The sequence below is a fragment of the Neoarius graeffei genome, chromosome 7 (assembly GCF_027579695.1).
Source record: "Neoarius graeffei isolate fNeoGra1 chromosome 7, fNeoGra1.pri, whole genome shotgun sequence".
Lineage (NCBI taxonomy): Eukaryota > Metazoa > Chordata > Actinopteri > Siluriformes > Ariidae > Neoarius > Neoarius graeffei.
Window position 1 is genome coordinate 52,488,743 of NC_083575.1, and position 17,833 is coordinate 52,506,575.

At 38.1% G+C, this 17,833-nt stretch overlaps 2 protein-coding genes across 3 annotated transcripts in view; both read right to left on the reverse strand.

Annotated features, from left to right (window-relative positions):
• Positions 1-5,739: 5,739 nt before the first annotated feature.
• On the reverse strand, positions 5,740-12,080 carry drgx (dorsal root ganglia homeobox). Its single transcript, XM_060924734.1, has 7 exons — positions 11,804-12,080; positions 11,501-11,606; positions 10,647-10,747; positions 10,254-10,355; positions 7,944-8,113; positions 7,722-7,834; positions 5,740-6,750 (listed from the first exon to the last, which is right to left on the reverse strand). Exons 2-7 carry the CDS (start codon positions 11,556-11,558, stop codon positions 6,422-6,424), a joined length of 873 nt encoding a protein of 290 aa, XP_060780717.1. The 5' UTR covers positions 11,559-11,606; positions 11,804-12,080; the 3' UTR covers positions 5,740-6,421.
• A 1,392-nt stretch (positions 12,081-13,472) lies between these two features.
• Positions 13,473-17,833, reverse strand: part of ercc6 (excision repair cross-complementation group 6) — a 40,265-nt gene continuing 35,904 nt past the window's right edge. For both annotated transcript variants that reach the window (XM_060925934.1, XM_060925935.1), the window contains exons 19-20: positions 16,589-16,667; positions 13,473-16,495 (exon numbers count right to left, since the gene is read on the reverse strand). In XM_060925934.1, coding sequence (XP_060781917.1) covers positions 16,052-16,495; positions 16,589-16,667 — 523 coding nt within the window. In that variant the 3' untranslated portion in view covers positions 13,473-16,051. The remainder of the gene's footprint in view (positions 16,496-16,588; positions 16,668-17,833) is intronic.

The following is a 17,833-nucleotide window of genomic DNA, read 5'->3' on the forward strand; positions in this document are numbered from 1 at the left end:
CGCCGACTATTACACGCCTTGCTCTTGGAGTGATCTTTGTTGGTTGACCACTCCTGGGGAAGGTAACAATGGTCTTGAATTTCCTCCATTTGTACACAATCTGTCTGACTGTGGATTGGTGGAGTCCAAACTCTTTAGAGATGGTTTTGTAACCTTTTCCAGCCTGATGAGCATCAACAACGCTTTTTCTGAGGTCCTCAGAAATCTCCTTTGTTCGTGCCATGATACACTTCCACAAACATGTGTTGTGAAGCTCAGACTTTGATAGATCCCTGTTCTTTAAATAAAACAGGGCACCCACTCACACCTGATTGTCATCCCATTGATTGAAAACACCTGACTCTAATTTCACCTTCAAATTAACTGCTAATCCTAGAGGTTCACATACTTTTGCCACTCACAGACATGTAATATTGGATCATTTTCCTCAATAAATAAATGACCAAGTATAATATTTTTGTCTCATTTGTTTAACTGGGTTCTCTTTATCTACTTTTAGGACTTGTGTGAAAATCTGATGATGTTTTAGGTCATATTTATGCAGAAATATAGAAAATTCTAAAGGGTTCACAAACTTTCAAGCACCATTGTAAGTCAGATTTGTCATCCATCCATTATCTGTGGCTGCTTATCCTGTGCAGGGTCACGGGCAAGCTGGAGCCTATCCCAGCTGACTATGGGCGAGAGGCGGGGTATACCCTGGACAAGTCGCCAGGTCATTGCAGGGCTGACACATAGAGACACACAACCGTTCATACTCACATTCACACCTACGGTCAATTTAGAGCCACCAATTAGCCTAACCTGCATGCCTTTGGACTGTGGGGGAAACCGGAGCACCCGGAGGAAACCCACGCAGACACGGGGAGAACATGCAAACTCCACACAGAAAGGCCCTCGTCAGCCACTGGGCTCGAACCCAGAACCTTCTTGCTGTGAGGCGACAGCGCTAACCACTACACCACCGTGCCACCCAGATATTTCATTGATAATTAATTTTTTTTCAATGAAAAGTTTTTAAAAAGTTTATTTCTTGCAGCACCGGGTTATTAAAAGAAAAGAAAAAAGAATTTTGCAGCGTATTTTGTGATATGCAATATCACGTATTTTATAACAAACATGACATTACATTCATATTCATTCATTTTTACAGCTGAAACATTGACTTCTGCATTTATTTATTTATTTATTTTCACTGGGCTTAATATTCATTCTTCATCTATTACTGCTGGAAGTGTTTGAGTGTTGAACGTTACAGAATCTGCACAATGGACCACTCTAGTGGACTGAAGTAGTATTGTACCCTTTCAGATCACTTTCCATGATAAAATTGAAAGTCAGTGATGCAAAGCTACATTATAATAGATAATTCTGCATCAAGTCAATTCTATAGAAACCTTTTGCGATGGTGAATTATTTATGGTCTGTTGTTATTTCAAATTCTTTGAATGTAGCATTCGTAATTTACAATAGGCTGGTGTCAAGTTGCAAAATAAATACATACAAAATTACAACGAAACCTTTCTTTAGTGCATGCATGTAAAATATTTAATATCTAGCTTAGAAATGTACTGAGGGCAATTACAAATGCAAATTTCCCTTATTATGTGATTGCTTTTAAAAGGAGCTTTTGAGATCATCATTAGATGTTTTTGTTTTATTTCTGAGGAAAACACAAGGAAATATTATGGCATTTTCAGATGCATTAACATTTTTTTTAATTTATTACTTTTTTTTTTAACCAGAAATGAACCCAATTGATTGAGTTATTGATCTTCTAATGCAGGACTAGGCTGTTGTGGTACATACAAATGACCTTATCATAGCATGTGCAGCAGGCCTGCATCTCAAAACTGACAGCGCTCCAGAGTTTGGATACAGCATCACTGACAATACATCATTAATGAAACAAAAAACCCATTAAGACTGACAAAACAGAATTTAAACCAAATGATTATTGTTATCATTTTTTCGAGGTTTTGGCTACTCTCCAGCTAATTTAATATAACAATGCTTTTCAGAATGAATTAAGAGAATGTTGAAATGTATGTAATGGCACTGAATAATCAATAATCCACATGAACATGCAAATAGTACTAAAACCTCTCTTTAAACATACAACTTTTGAGTGTTTAACTCAGAGCAACTCATTTGTTTCAACTAATTTGAAAGCAGATTATTAACACATTTCTCATTTTCCACGGTTCTTAAATGCAAGGTTCCCAAAAAGGAAATGCCAGTTGATGCAAAGGGAAAATGTCGAGTTGTTAGCTGAGAGCAAATTAAGCTACTGTTAACTTAGTACCTTTAAAGGCTTTTACAAGGGTTATTTTGGTAGTTAAAGGTTCTAGTTGGAGCCCATTCTAATAGGGAAATGCTCAGCTGCAGGGTTCTTACTCTTTTAGGAACAACATACGGTAAGAGCCTTTATGGGTTATATATTTCACCTATTTGTGTACATGTAGAAAGAGGACTAAACTGCAAATTTTACTGTAACATTTAATCAATATTCTCAAACACAAAATAATTTAGTAACTGGTTGTTTTTAACTATCCCATTTCAATACCAACAAACTGACCATCTAAGTTGATAATAATGTAGTAGGCCTGTATCATTTTGCAGTTAATATATAATATTTAGATTCACCACAGAGGCCTAGGTACAATATAAACTACACAGCATCAAAACAATATTAGAAATAAAAATAATACTGTACATTGTAAGACAAGAGCGAAGCAGACAATTCAAAATGAAATATATATGCAATGCTGAACAATGCACTTTCCCCCATCTGTCTATATTTTGTGAACCACAAACGACACCCGTGAAGATGGAAGACGTCTTCACTCTGTATGTATGTGTATAACTTTGATCTGTTATTGAACAAGCCTGAATTTTATGATATTTTATATGCTATATTAATATAACACATTCCATGCCAGTAAGGCTGAACTGAATTGCTATGAATGTAAACAGGTAACTGACCAGGGGTGGGTTTCCCAAAAGCCTCTTAACGCTAAGAGCATCTTAACTAGGAGAGAGAGAGAGTGTTCATTGTGATGCTCACTCTACCATTTATCGATGATCTTTGTGCTACAATGCTTTTGGGAAACTCACCCCAGAATGACTCTGTATGAAGAACCAAACTAATGGTTTTGACGTCTATTCTGTAAAGATATCCAATTTATCTTCATATATATACATATATTTAGTTATTTCTATACAATTCTTATAGTGAATAACTGACCAGTTTTATCAAGTTTATCAATTTGTTTCTATCAGCACTGACAAAAGTGCTATTGCTAAGAAGTGAACCCAAGCAAAAAATTGAATTATTCTACATTCGTCATCATGCAACAAGATTCCGAAGTACTGTATATATTTCCTGATTCATTCAGAATGATTTTTTAAAATATATTTTACATTTTTTTAATGAAATATCAGAGCCCGAAGCTGGGCACAATATATAGATCCTAAAAATCTGTGTTCTGTATATTCATCAAAAAGCTTGGCATTAGGACTGGCTTTAATAACATTATTCTCTAAAATGTGTAGTGTGGGATGAAAAATCCTAATGGAATCCAAAATTAAGTGTACCTTAAACTCTGTTTTCAAGATTTAAATGTTGAGCACATAAATTCACTTTAATATATATTTTAAAGAAACACAAGCACGCTCTGGCAGCACGCAACTCTTCTGACATTATTGAGCTCTGCCATGTCAGTAGGGTGTTGCGTCATGAATTATTAAGACAGTACTTTGTGATGATACATAATTCCATATCAATTATTCATGCTAATGTGTGTGTAGTTTACTTAATTGCGTTATTGACTATCAAAAGTAATTTCCTGAGAATCCTCAAGGACATGCATGAATTTAATCAGTTTAAGTCCTTTTCAGATGAAGTCGTATTAAGTGTTGTACATTCACATGTCTGGCCCTTAATTAGTGATTTTCGATGGAATTCAGGGAAGAAAATGACAACTTTCTACTGATGATAACTAATGACACTTTTATATATATATATATATATATATATATATATATATATATATATATATATATAATGCTAATTTTACTTTCTGTAACAATTCGCAAACTCTGACCCTCACAGTACTGTGACTAGGAATGTTAAAATTGATCTCGGTCTTGGAAACATACCAGTGTGATTACAATAAAGAGAATTATCCATTCATCCATCCATCATCTATACTGTTTATCTGTCAGGGTCGGGGGAGAAGCTGGAGCCAATTCCAGCTGACTTCAGGTGAGAAGCGGGGTACACCCTGGGCAGGTCGCCAATCCATTGCAGGGCTGACACAGAGATGAACAAGCATTCACACTCACACCTCTGGGAAATTTAAAGTAGCCAGTTGACATAATCTGCATGTCTTTGTACAATGGAAGGAAACCAGAGCACCCAAAGGAAACTCACACAGGCACGAGGAGAACATGCAAACTCTGCGCAGCAAGGTCCTGCAAGGTTCGAACCCACAACCTTCTTGCTGTGAAGTAACAGTCCATCCATAAACCTGTGCAGGATCTCAGGCAAGCTGGAGCCTATCCCAGTTGACTATGGGCGAGAGGCGGGGTACACCCTGGACAAGTCGCCAGGTCATTGCAGGGCTGCCATTTACAACCAATGCCAAACAACCATTCACACTCACATTCACACCTACAGTCAATTTAGAGCCACCAGTTAACCTAACCTGCATGTCTTTGGACTGTGGGGGAAACCGGAGCACCCAGAGGAAACCCACGCAGACACGGGGAGAACATGCAAACTCCACACAGAAAGGCCCTCGTCGGACATTGGGCTCAAATCCAGAACCTTCTTGCTGTGAGGCAGCAGTGCTAAGCACTACACCACTGTGCTGTCTGAGGTAACAGTGTTAACCATAAACCATAATGGTGCCACCATAAAGAGAGCTATCTAAATATCTAAATTAGAGCTATCTAAAGACTTTTCAAAAGACCACAATATCATATATATATATATATATCCCAGCATAACTGTACATTCACCACAGATCAAAAGTTTGGAATTAAATTATAATGAATAAACTTCAAGCTTGTTAAACATCACGGATCTCCAATAATGGACAACTAGATAATGGACAACTATCTAGTGTTTTGTGGTAAACCTAATCCAATACATCAGACATTCAGATGGATCTAAACACTTCATTCATTCAATCAGATCAGTTCAGTCAGTAATAAATTAAGAGTTTCATAGAGACAAAAATCGTCAATGCAAGGGAGTGTTATCAACAAATATGATGATGATGATGATGATAAATCATGACAAGATAAAAGATTACTTGAGGGGGAAAAAAAAACAATAACTGTATTTAGTTAGGTTTTCCTTAATTTTTTTTAAAATCACTTCCTAAGTGCAGCCAGGTAATGCCCTTAGTGTATTTTCTTAGTGTCAGAAATAGCTGATTAAACTATCTATATGTATAACCAGCTTCAACCAAAAGTATACAGATGGTCCCACATCATGAAAGTCACATCATGAAAAATAAATCCTGCACTACACCAGCCTAATAAGCATCTACTCAGCCTCAGTAAAGAGTCTGTGCATCAAATGCGAGAGAGTCAGTGGTTTAGCGTAAACTAAATAAATAATAAGTCCAACCCTTGCTTCCGTTTTTCAGCTCTATCTTTCGTATACAAGGAAGTCAATTAATAATTGATCACAGCCAGATGGTGTGTGCAATAGGCAACAGAAGACGTACATGAATGTCTACATGTTTAATTGTTTTAAAGAGCATGTCAAAACAGGACCAGAGTGAGAACACTCACAGTCTGTCATTGCCTTGCAGATGTGATGACAACAAGAGTGTCACATCCCATGACCATTTAGACAAAATTGCTTTTACCAGATCGGGAAAACACAATAGATATACACTTGCATATTATTTCACATTAGGTAATTTATATTAGTGCATGGTATATATATATAGATATATATATAACTTTTTTTTTTACATATTAGAAAAAAATTGTCCTTCACACAATGCAGTTTCTTACATCACCTGACTTCACAGTATACAAGGCAGTATAAGTCCTACGTCAAAGTGGCTGGAAAAATATATGAATTCACATTTGCAGCCAGGGTAAATTCATCCCACAAACAGTCTCTCCACCATTAAAACCATTTACAGTGCCAAAGGTATATAGGCAATATCTCATTCATAATAATAGTCAAAATGTAACAATGAGAGATAAACAACAATTGAATAAATAGCTTGATGCACCCACACTCAAATTATAATACAATTGTAAATAACACTGAACACCTTGCCCTGTTGGTTTGACTGCGTGTGAGGAAAAAGGGCAGCAGGCATTCATTATGAGACTGTAATTCCTTATGTCCGGGAGGGGAAATCGTGCTGTGTAGGCAAAAATGACTCCCTTATTTCTTATCTGGGTTCTCCTTTGGGCAATGCAGCTGCTTTTCAGGGGTAGTTCCCTGGGTTGGTAGCTTTGAGGAGCCAGAGGCAGGACTGGAGTCTTCCCCTCCCACTGTATTGGTGCTTTGAGTGAGACCAACAGAAACTCTGGCCCCCGGCCCTGGTACTGACCCAAGTAGGTTGGCTGACTGCAGCAGAGCCTCTGAGTGTTCCCTGGCCTTCATGCGCAGAGCTGCCACGCTGGCCGTCCGGTTACTCTGGCACCCATAGGGAGGTAGGAAGGAGAGGCCCATGGGGTCAGGTACGCAGCAAGAGCACAGGGGGCTTCCTGCTGTAATACACAGCAAACAAACATACGTGTCAGAGGTGTAGATACAGTACGTTATAAATACAGTAAAGATCTCACAGCTAATAATAGTATGTTCAATCAAGTGAGTAAATATATCAGAATCAAACAAAAATCAAGAAAATTAATCACTGATGCCCATTTAAAAAGATACAAAGCAGGGACTTACACAACTTACAGTATGCAATAATAGTTTGTACTTGGTCAATTTGTGATTATTTTGTAATACTTGTCAGTATTTGATTTGATAGACAAATAGCAAAAAAAAAAAAAAATCATAGAATTGGTCTTATGCCAAACCAAGTCATAAATATGCAACAATTAATTTTCAGCAAATGCAAATAATTTTAGGAATATAGGACATAATACAGTCATATTACAGTTCTTAAAAAATAATGTGACATTGCGTTATGTATGCAATGTTAATTTTGTTATTTTTAATTAGGCCTATCTCTTATAGACATCTGCATACAAAGATGCAGCATATCCCTGTTGCATAGTTATAGAATATTCACTTTATTTGTCTCATATATATATCTCATCTCATCTCATCTCATTATCTCTAGCCGCTTTATCCTGTCCTACAGGGTCGCAGGCAAGCTGGAACCTATCCCAGCTGACTATGGGCGAGAGGCGGGGTACGCCCTGGACAAGTCGCCAGGTCATCGCAGGGCTGACACAGACAAACAAGCATTCACACTCACATTCACACCTACGGTCAGTTTTAGCGCCACCAGTTAACCTAACCTGCATGTCTTTGGACTGTGGGGGAAACCGGAGCACCCGGAGGAAACCCACGCGGACACGGGGAGAACATGCAAACTCCACACAGAAAGGCCCTCGCCGGCCACGGGGCTCGAAGCCGGACCTTCTTGCTGTGAGGCGACAGCGCTAACCACTACACCACCGTGCCGCCCTCATATATATATATATATATATATATAAAAGCATCTTACCTTTTAAAGTTGCCACTTGGGACAAAGCTTGGGCATAAGTCGCAGTGTTGAGAAGAGTCCCAGGCAAACAGGATGGGAAAAAGGGGCCTCCAGAACCAACTGCTCTGTTAACACTGTGCATGAGAAAGAGCCCATGGAGTCAAACTTCATGTGAAATCAGTAACAGTATGAGCTGTACATGAGAACTAGCATCATAGACTTCGTGGTGGTTAATCAACACACTTTTGTTGTGCTTCCAGAGGTTCCTTTTTGTTTCTGCTTTGATCCACAGGAGACTGATTGAGGTTTCTAGCAGAAGGAGCTCCTTCACTCATTTGCTCCTTTGTGCCTTCCTGATCCGAGCTGCCTCTCTCTGTTTTTCTCCACTTTGCTCTTCGGTTCTGAAACCACACCTGGACAGACAACATTGGATTTATTAACATAAAGGTTACAGACTAATGAATACTTTTCTTGCTGAAAATGCATTTCTTTGCTTTTACAGCGAAAATATAAAATACGACATGTGAATTTTGATACTTAATTTTAAAAAGGGCTATTTAAGGGTTTATTGGCCCCCTAAAAGGGTTCTACTTGGAACCTTTTCTGATAACAAAGCACTCTGATACTATATAGGTTTCTACATAAGAACAATTAAGAGTTCTCCCCAAGGGCCATCTGAAGAACACTTAATGGTTCTACATTTTCTGAGAGCACTTTCCTTATGATTGCTGTCATAGCACTTTCAGTATCAGTCGTATATGAGTTGATGGTGACTTCCTTCTAACTTCATGAACACGACTGCCGAGCATATGCACCCAAGTTCTTGTATCTTAATTGAATGAAGGTCATTGCCTATAACAACATTTAATTGAGCAATTTTTCATTATCATTTTTTAATGACTTCCTACTGACAGTCTCCCTGCTTCTGAGAGGGAACTGTGATGAAGTCGTTTATTTCCCTATTTAGTGATTGTTTGACAACATCAGATTCGATTAAGGCTGCGCTCTCTAACACATTAATCATATTTGAATAGGAAAGGGCTATAATGGAGCCATATCTCGACTGCCTGCCCGGCATTGTGCAAAGGTACAATGATGTCAGCAAACAAAACAAAACAAACAAACAAATAAAAAAAAAAAAGCCCTACACATTGAGCATTCATTCAACATAATAGGAGGCAACATTTTACTGGCAGGACAACAATATTCACAATGCAATTGTGGCAACATTATCTCACCCTTGCACCTTCCAGCTAGGAGTCATGATCCCCTAACACTGCATGCTCTATAATTGCACCATTAATCTCAATTTGCAGTTTGGTCTTAGTGCAACCAAAACCAATTGACACTTTCCAAAGGAGGAGGACGAGGAGGCGGAGGAGGTGCAGGAGGAGGGGTCGCCTGCAACCCTATACAACAAAAAGAAAATTTATTTCCTAATAATAATGTAAGCTTAATATCCCCGCATGCTGCAACTGATTCATGTTCAGATTTAATAATGCGAATCTGGTAATCCGATTAGAGAGGCAATAATTTGTTTACAGTCCCTAATTTACAGCACAGAATGCCATTATGGCTTTTCCGTCGCCGGGTTTAAGCGACAGTAAGATGACCCTGGGGAACACAAGGCCAAATATTCCATCTCCTACAATTAGATCTAAGAAAGCCAATAGCAAATGTGCAATGCAAGAAATTACATACGGGTATACGTGGATTTAATTACACCTAGACGAATTTATAACAAACATAATATGTGTAGTACTAAGGCTGCAGAATACGACTGGGGAAAGTTTCCAGATGTGCTGCATCTCAAGAAAAAATAACAATAATAATAATAATAATTTTGCTCTCAGTGCAACATGCAAGCAATTCCGCTTGAAATCTTTCTTTTGTTTTTTTTTCTCAAGTAAAGAAAAACACCTAAGTAATTTCATACCTTGGAGACGCGGACAAATTAGTGTAGGACATTATCACTAGTTAATTATGAATGACCGATTAATCAACTTAATCTAATATTGCTCATTATGTTGATGTTATTAAAGTGCGCCGAGCAAATGACGGAGAGCTTTAATTTACTGTCTTTGGCCAAACGTGCACAGAGAACAATATTGGGCTTGATGCTTGTTTTGTTTACTGACATCATACACTCTCAGAGAGAGAGAGAAAAAAAAGGGAGTAGTAAATTGTAAGCTACTTTTCCTTGTGCTCTTAATGCTGTGTCTTTTACCTTTCAGAAAGATGCACCTTCAGGCTTTACCCTAAAACAAAATTATGTAACTCAAATATCTGTTTTTAAAGATACACTATATCCAGGTTTCCAGGGGAAAGATACAGATTAAAGGTACAAAAGAAAGTAGGATGCCATCCCAGAGAAAAGGAAAGGTACCGTTAAGTGATGTTTTTCTGAGAGTGCAGTAATGAAGTTTATTCCCGTCACTAGTGTATCATTTCTAAATAACCAAAATGAAGTAGGGAATTGAGTACAAGAATAGTATTATCATCGAGCTCTTATAAGACACGTGTTTTCCCATAACAGCTGAGAGCAGGAGTCACCTGGACACGGGCCTCTGTCAGATTAATCTTCATAGCCAGTTCTTCTCTTGTGAACACATCCGGATAGTGAGTCTGGGCAAAAACTGCTTCCAGTGCTTCTAACTGCAAAATAAAATCATTTGTTTTATAAATTGTTATGACTCATAATCACGATATTGGCTTTGCTATAGGCAGAGCAGCCTGTCCATTTCTCCAGAACTCGATTCCATGAGTCAAGACTCATGCACTAAATAAAGATGGGTCTGTTCCCATATCATTAAGGATGCTTCAGAGCCAAGTGGCCTAGTGTCATTTTTATTTATTTTATTTTTTACATTCACCCTTGCCATATTGTCGGGACATACTCTTAAAAATCTAAATAGCTAAAAATGTAATCTGAGCTCATTAGGCTACCTGTTGTAAAGTGAAAGTTGTTCTGTTTCTGCGTTGTTTCCTCCTGAGAAAACCGTCATCGAAGTCTCCAGAGGCATGATTCCCAAAGCTGTTTGAGTTCACTGAAATTGTAGTTTAGAATTTAGTTATATATATATATATATATATATATATATATATATATATATATATATATATATATATATATTTGTGTGTGTGTGTGTGTGTGTGTGTGTGTGTGTGTGTGTGTGAGAGAGAGAGAGAGAAAAAAAAATTGTCACCATAATTTTCCTCAACTGAGTGGATTTCTTTATTTTATAGTTGTCAGTCTGGGGTCTTATAACGGACTGAAATTAGCGAATAAAATGTTTTTTTTTTTTTTAAGACTAAAAGGCATGACATTGACCATCTGTGGCCAAGCAGACGGCACTTAAAAGGCCTTGACTGGAGGGCAAAACTGCTTCAAGTTGTGAGAAAAATGTTAAACACGATGCTGACTACTTTTACTCCCATGAGTACACACTGAATTTTATAGCCTGTAAGTATATATGTTAAGCCAAATGAGTTCCGAGCCAGGGTCGCTCTATCACTTATATTTCTTAATCCCCAGTTCTAAAAGATATCAATATAACATTTGATAATACAACATGTATTGCATGCTATTGCATTTTTTTTTTATAACTCCAACTGGACACAAGTTAACACTGGAATTTATTTTGATGCAGAAGTTCAAGTAAAGGTTTATTTGTAAGGATCAAACTGAATAACTACAGCATGTCTGATTATGATTTTGAAAAACAATACATGAGGAACAATGTCTTAAATACTGATTCGGTTGTCTTTTAAACTTTGAGGAAGATGAAAAAGGTACTCACAGGTATTAGTTCTGCAGCACTCCCCATCCAGCTGTGGGGGACAGTGGAAGTAAAACATCCTGCTTTACTGAGCTCCAAGAAATACAACCACGGAATATTCCAAGAGCTTGTGCGGTGAGAAGAAGAAGAAGAAATAATAATAATAATAATAATAATAATAATAGAAAGAAGTCAGTTTTCAGTAGTAAAGCTTTTACAGCTGACTGAGTATAATTGTTTACGAGAAAGCTCTCAGAACAGAGGCTTCAAGCTGACAGGCAGCTGTGTATAATATTGCAATGAAAACGACAGTAATATTCGTACCTGCAGTCGGAGTTTGGGTCCGATCGGAGCCGTGAAGAAGTGTCTGCGGGAGAATACGAGTTCCTCCTGTTCAGCTTCAGATATCCGGCACTTCCACTCCCTCTCTCTCTCTCTCTGAACTACTCACTCGTCTCCCTGCTCTGTCCCGCCTCGCTGTTGGACATCAGGACGAAGTGGCCACGTGTCTTTACAGCAGTCCGCGGATTGTGTTTACTTTCACCAACTCGCCTTTATAATCTCACGCCTAATCGGACTTAACCTGATTATGTCTTGTTCTGACTTCTGCGCTGACTGGTTTGGGACGAGACACCAGCACACGCGCCCAATGACACGGTCACGTGGTGCTGAACGTCACCGTCTCTGCAGCGTCTCCCCAGATGCAGAGCGCGCGCGCGCCAACCAGCCCACTTCACCGGTCGCCCGGCGTTGCGCCTTGTTATTCCCACATCATAAACTCTCGCGCACTCAGTGCATTTTTTGCACACAGTTGCTTTTTATATTAAAAAATCCAGATGACTGTTTTTTGGATTTTAAATTGGCTGTCAGCGCAATAATTGCTCGTTATATGGGTTAAGGGGTCCGCTTTGCGCGGTGATGCGCTCGTCGAGCGCCCGGACGTCCACAGTTTGATTTTGTTCACAGCAAGGGGTCCGAGGATTGATTTGCCTCGCGCGCGTAAATGACGTGCGCAGGGACCCTTTCAATTACTTTTAAGACGCGCGCGGGACGCAGGCCGCTCCTGCGCTTGTGGAAAATGAGGCTCCGAGTAGCAGCTGAAATTTTGCAGTCGAGGGCGGGATTGGATGAAATCACATAAACGGCAAAAAGAGGAAGTGTAATGGCGCATAATTGGTTCTCTAATAGCATTACCCAAGGATAATCGCCCGTTACGGCCCCCGTGCACGATGAAGCGCTTCCCTGGCGTAAAGCGTTTACAATATTAAAGGAGGGGAATATAATGATATTTTGGTTATTAAATGCGTGTAATTAATTTATGCACAGCTGAAAATAAAGTTGTTATTATGACCTCGGAAAGCATAAGAAAACTAGAAATAGAAAAACTGTACAACTTGAAAGTGGTAGGCTGGGGCGCGTGTTCAGTTTGCAGGAAATTTAACAAACCTAACAATTACTAAGATGTCCATCTTTTTAATTCAGTGTCAGCGTGTTAAATTACTACTACTACTACTACTAATCTAACATGCTGACATCGAATTAAAGAGATGGAAATCTTAGTAATTGTTAATCATAGTAGTAGTAGTAGTAGTAATGCTTATTTATCTTATTTATAATTATTAAATAAGTAATTAGTTAGAATAAACAGAAGCAAGCGATGTTCGTATTATTATTATTAATAATAATAAAATTAACTACATTCCACTTCGCATTTTAATACTCCCCACTTTAAATTTACAAACAGAACCCGATTTTCAATATGCACGGCAAAAGCCCCTAATGTTTTATTAAGACATAGTGTTAAATAAAGACTGAAAAAATAATTCAAGTCATTTATATAAACAAAGTTGGTCTTCATTCAGTTCTGGATATTTTGCTGTGTAACCTCAAAATCACATATCTAGCAATCCAAGTCATTTCAGGGAGGTCGTCGTCTTTAAAAAGTTTTATGTTTCACTGAAAATAAGATGAAGTTTGCATTCGAGCCAATAACAAATGCAAGAAATCATGTATTCGTTTTAATTACAGAACGTTTAGGAGTGTGATGGAAAGCACGTGAGCAGAGTGAAGTGCGAGTTGAGATTTCAGTACCATGGTCAGCGGGATCTGAAGCCACACTGTGCTCTTATTGACTCCTGCAGTCTTGAAGAGAACATAAACCCGAAAGCAATCTAGACTAATTATGTGTAATTTTATATTAGGTTACCTGAGAGTAGATATCACTGAAATACAGAAATTGCCTATATATACCAAAATGTCAATAACCATTAGCCCAACACTTCAGCAATTAACCCACTGAGTTAACCAGAGGAACTTCATCATCATTTATAGCACAATGAAACTGAGAGTAACTACTGATTTTAGATTAAAAAAGGGACAATAATGACTGTATTTATCTCATCTTATAAATACATCACACTGCATGATTATTCCATATCGAATCTAGCGTCAGGCTGCAATTTAAATAATCTCATTTCCAACTTAATAACTCTGATTGAATTTGCATAATATAAGGAAGATGTATTTGGAAGACTTTTCACCAAGACTGAATTCGAGGAAACATAATGCAAATATGAAATATAAACCTAACTATATTTGGACCTATTTCCCTAGTATTAATATAGTGTTAGATTAGATGATGACTTACTGTCTTGCCCATCAAAATACTGTTACAGAGAATAGCATTCTATAGACAAGTCCATAATTATTTGCTCAGTGACAATTTTTGGACTTTTGCTTCGGTACACCATCACACTGGATTTGAAACAAAGCAATCAAGATATGACTGGAGTGTAGAATTTCTTCTTTAATTCAATACATTTAACCAAAATATAGCATTAACTGTTTAGGAATTACAACCTTTTTTTAAACAGACAATTCAAATGGAGGCTTGCAGAATTCTTTCCTTGGTAAAGAAAAACTCTTTCCCAATATCTAGCAAGTCAAAAACACCATCAAGGAGGTAGGTCCATCACTGTCAAAGTCTCCAATCAAGAGAATACAGGGCATTTACCTCAAGATGCAAACATCAACACCTCAGAGACAGACTTTGCTAGAAAGCTTGCCAGGTCTGGAACGAGATTTTTTTTTGGACAGATGAAGGCAAGATTAACTTGCACCAGAATTACTGGAAAAGTATAGAGAATTAAAGGAAGGGCTCATGACAAAAGCTGCCACATCATCTATCAAACATGGTGGACATGGGCATCTATGGCGGCCAAAGGAACTGGGTCACTGATGTTTATTGATGTGACTGCTGATAGAAGTAGCAGGATGAATTCTGAAGTAAATCGAGCTATAATTTATGCTTTGCTTCAGTCAAATGCTGCAAAACCGATCAGACATCACTTCACAGTACAGATTAATATTTTAGTTAAACTCCTTGAATAAAAGCTGAAAGTTTAACACTCCAATCACATCTTGACTGTGTCATTTCAAATCCATCACTGGTGTACAGAGGCAAAACTATGAAACTGTCACTACTTATGTAAAACTGTAAATACTTATGGACCTGACTGTATATAAACAGTTTAATTCTTCCACACTGACAGATTTCATTGGAATGCAGCACTAGAATGTGTTCAAACAAATAAATACATACAGTAATGATGGCATTATTTGTACATACAGTACCAGTCAAAAGTTTGGAAACGCCTTCAAATTCGATGTTTTTTCTTTATTTTAATTAACTAAAAGACACTTCGTGTCTTAAAGTAATGACTGACTGTTATTTCTCTTTACTTAGTTGAGTGGTTCTTGACATAATATGGATTACAGTTGTCAAAAAGGGCTATTTACTGTATTTTTATTATTTACTCTTTACTGGTTGATGGTGTCAAATGCATTAAGAAGGCAAGAAATTCCATTTTTGACAAGACACACCTATTAATTGAGAAGCATTCCAGGTGACTACCTCATGAAGCTGGTTCCGATAATGCCAATAGTGTGCAAAGCTGTTGTCAAGGTAAATAGTGACGACTTTGAAGAATCTAAAAGATGAAACATTTTTTTAACACTTTTTTTGTTTACCATATAATTCCATATGTTATTTCATAGTTTTGATGAGTTCAGTATTGTTCTACAATGTAGAAAAAATAAAAACATCAAATTTGAAGGTGTTTCCAAACTTTTGACTGGTACTGTATCTGCACAAAACAGGGGAAAAAAAATAAACCCAAGACTGAAATTACTCAATCAAGTTTACAGTTGAAGAAAACAAAAATGTTTTATACTATGACAGTTGTAGCCCAGGTTTGTCTCTCTGAATGAGATTTGCCCATTGTCAGTTATACAGTGGAGGGAAGAGAGGAAAAAAAAAAAAAGCTTGTCAAGTATATCATCAGTAAGTGAACTGCAACAATAAGGTAGAAAATGAGTGCTTTAAAAGTAATAATAAAAAGGTATATCAATCACATACCATTAAACATGCTACCATCAACATACGTATACTATACATTAACCATGAAAAATTACAGCATTTATCTCAGTGCGAGTTCCGTTACCACATACGGTAAAGCATTCAAAATTTACAAAATAAATTTATGTATAAACATTAAACATATTCCCATCACTTCATCTGTATTCAGCTTTGAGTTTCCACATCCCCTCTTGTCCAGGGAGCCTGTGGAAGTCACAGATGTTCCGAAGCAATTCTCTGAACACTGGAGTCTGCGTGGAGGTTAATCTCGGGGTGAAATACTGCAGGATCTCCTGAGTGCTGGCTTGGCCATCAGCCTGAGCCTGAAAGGCCACAAAGTTCCTTAAATCCACCAGCAGCTCATCATGCTCAGTAGGGGAGGCATGTGGAGTAGCAGACTGCTCTCTTTGCTCATTATCATCAGCATCATCTTCATCTTGGTTGTGAGGTACGTTAATGTGATTCCTGGCCCTCATTCTGGCTAACAGTAAGGAGGAGGAGAGGGAAGCAGAAAGTGCCTCTTCCTCCACTCCCTCTCCACTGAAGTGCACAGCAGGTCCTGGTGTTCTGACGCCTGCTTTCTTTATCAACTCTGCGTCCTAAACACACACACACACACACCTGATTAGATTAATCTAGATTAAATAGTTAATAATATTTAGGGTACACAAGATAGTGTTTGTTTTTTTTACCTTGCATTTCTCGTCTGTTTTCTGTGTTGTGTTCGAGGAATGGTTGAGAAGAGAGTTCTTCTTCTGTCCAAATCTTTTTCTAAAACAGAAACACAGTATACAGCACCTTATGAAAAGTATTCACCCCCTTGATGTTTTTCTTTTGTTACATTATAAACTGAAATGAAAATGGATTTTTATTTAGATTTATGTAATGGACCTAACAAAAAATAGTCCAAATTGTTGAAGTGGAATAAAGAAAAAAAAAACTCCAACCCCTACAACTAATAAAAACTGAAAAGTAGTGAGTGCATATGTATTTACCCCCTTTGCTATGTAACCCCTAAATAAGATCTGGTCTAACTAACCCTGTGTCCGAAATCACTCCCTACTCACTATATAGGGCACTATATAGTGGGGACGCCATTTTGTAGTGCTGTCCAAAACCTTAGTGAGGATTATTTGCACCCTATATAGTGCACTCAAAGTATCCCACAATGCATCATGAAAAGTAGTTTACAACCGATGGTCACCAACCAAATGCGGTCATGCTAAAAGAAATCAAATTAAAAAGTTTCAAATTTGATTTAATAAAAGGCAGCGGCAAAGAAGAACGTATTCGGCCTTGATTTAAAAGAACTGAAAAGATGCAGCAGACACATACCCCTTTTCCACCAAATCAGTTCCAGGGCTGGTTCGGGGCTAGTGCTGGTTCGGGGCCAGTGCTGGTGCTGGTTCACAACTCGTTCAACTTGCGAGCCAGCTGAGAACCAGTTTGCTTTTCCATAGCTCGCGGTGCTAAGGGAAGCCATGTCATTATGTCACTGTATACGTCAGTTACGTCGTTGTATACGTCAGTTACGTCGCTACGTTTGCATAAACCTTGGCGCGAATATCGAAGCAAAAACAACACGGAAGAAGCAGCAGCAGCAACAACAATAATAATAATGGATGACTTCGCGTTTGTACAGCTGCTGCTTCTCATCGCTTAAAAATGGCGATCTTTCGCGGTCTTGTTATTGTTGTTGGTCTTAACAACTACGCCCCCGCTGACGTAAGCAGTTCTTTCCTCTGGCCCAGTAGAGAGTTGGTGCTAGCCTGGAACCGGTTTTTCTGGCCCCAGAGCCAGTTCTTTGTCAGTGGAAACAGAAAACCTGGTTCCAAACTAAGCACTGGCCCCGACCCAGCCCTGGAACTGCTTTGGTGGAAAAGGGGCAACAAAGTACTTTGTATTTATTAATGTGGGAAATATGCTCAGTATAACAT

Excerpts from the sequence above, each read along its gene's own strand:
- drgx (XM_060924734.1), bottom strand. The coding sequence starts at position 11,558 with ATGTTTTACTTCCACTGTCCCCCACAGCTGGATGGGGAGTGCTGCAGA. Across the intron at positions 10,748-11,500 it reads GTGCTGCAGAACTAATACCT|TGAACTCAAACAGCTTTGGG; the intron begins GTGAGTACCTTT and ends CTACAATTTCAG. Across the intron at positions 6,751-7,721 it reads CCAAGTGGCAACTTTAAAAG|CAGGAAGCCCCCTGTGCTCT; the intron begins GTAAGATGCTTT and ends TGTGTATTACAG.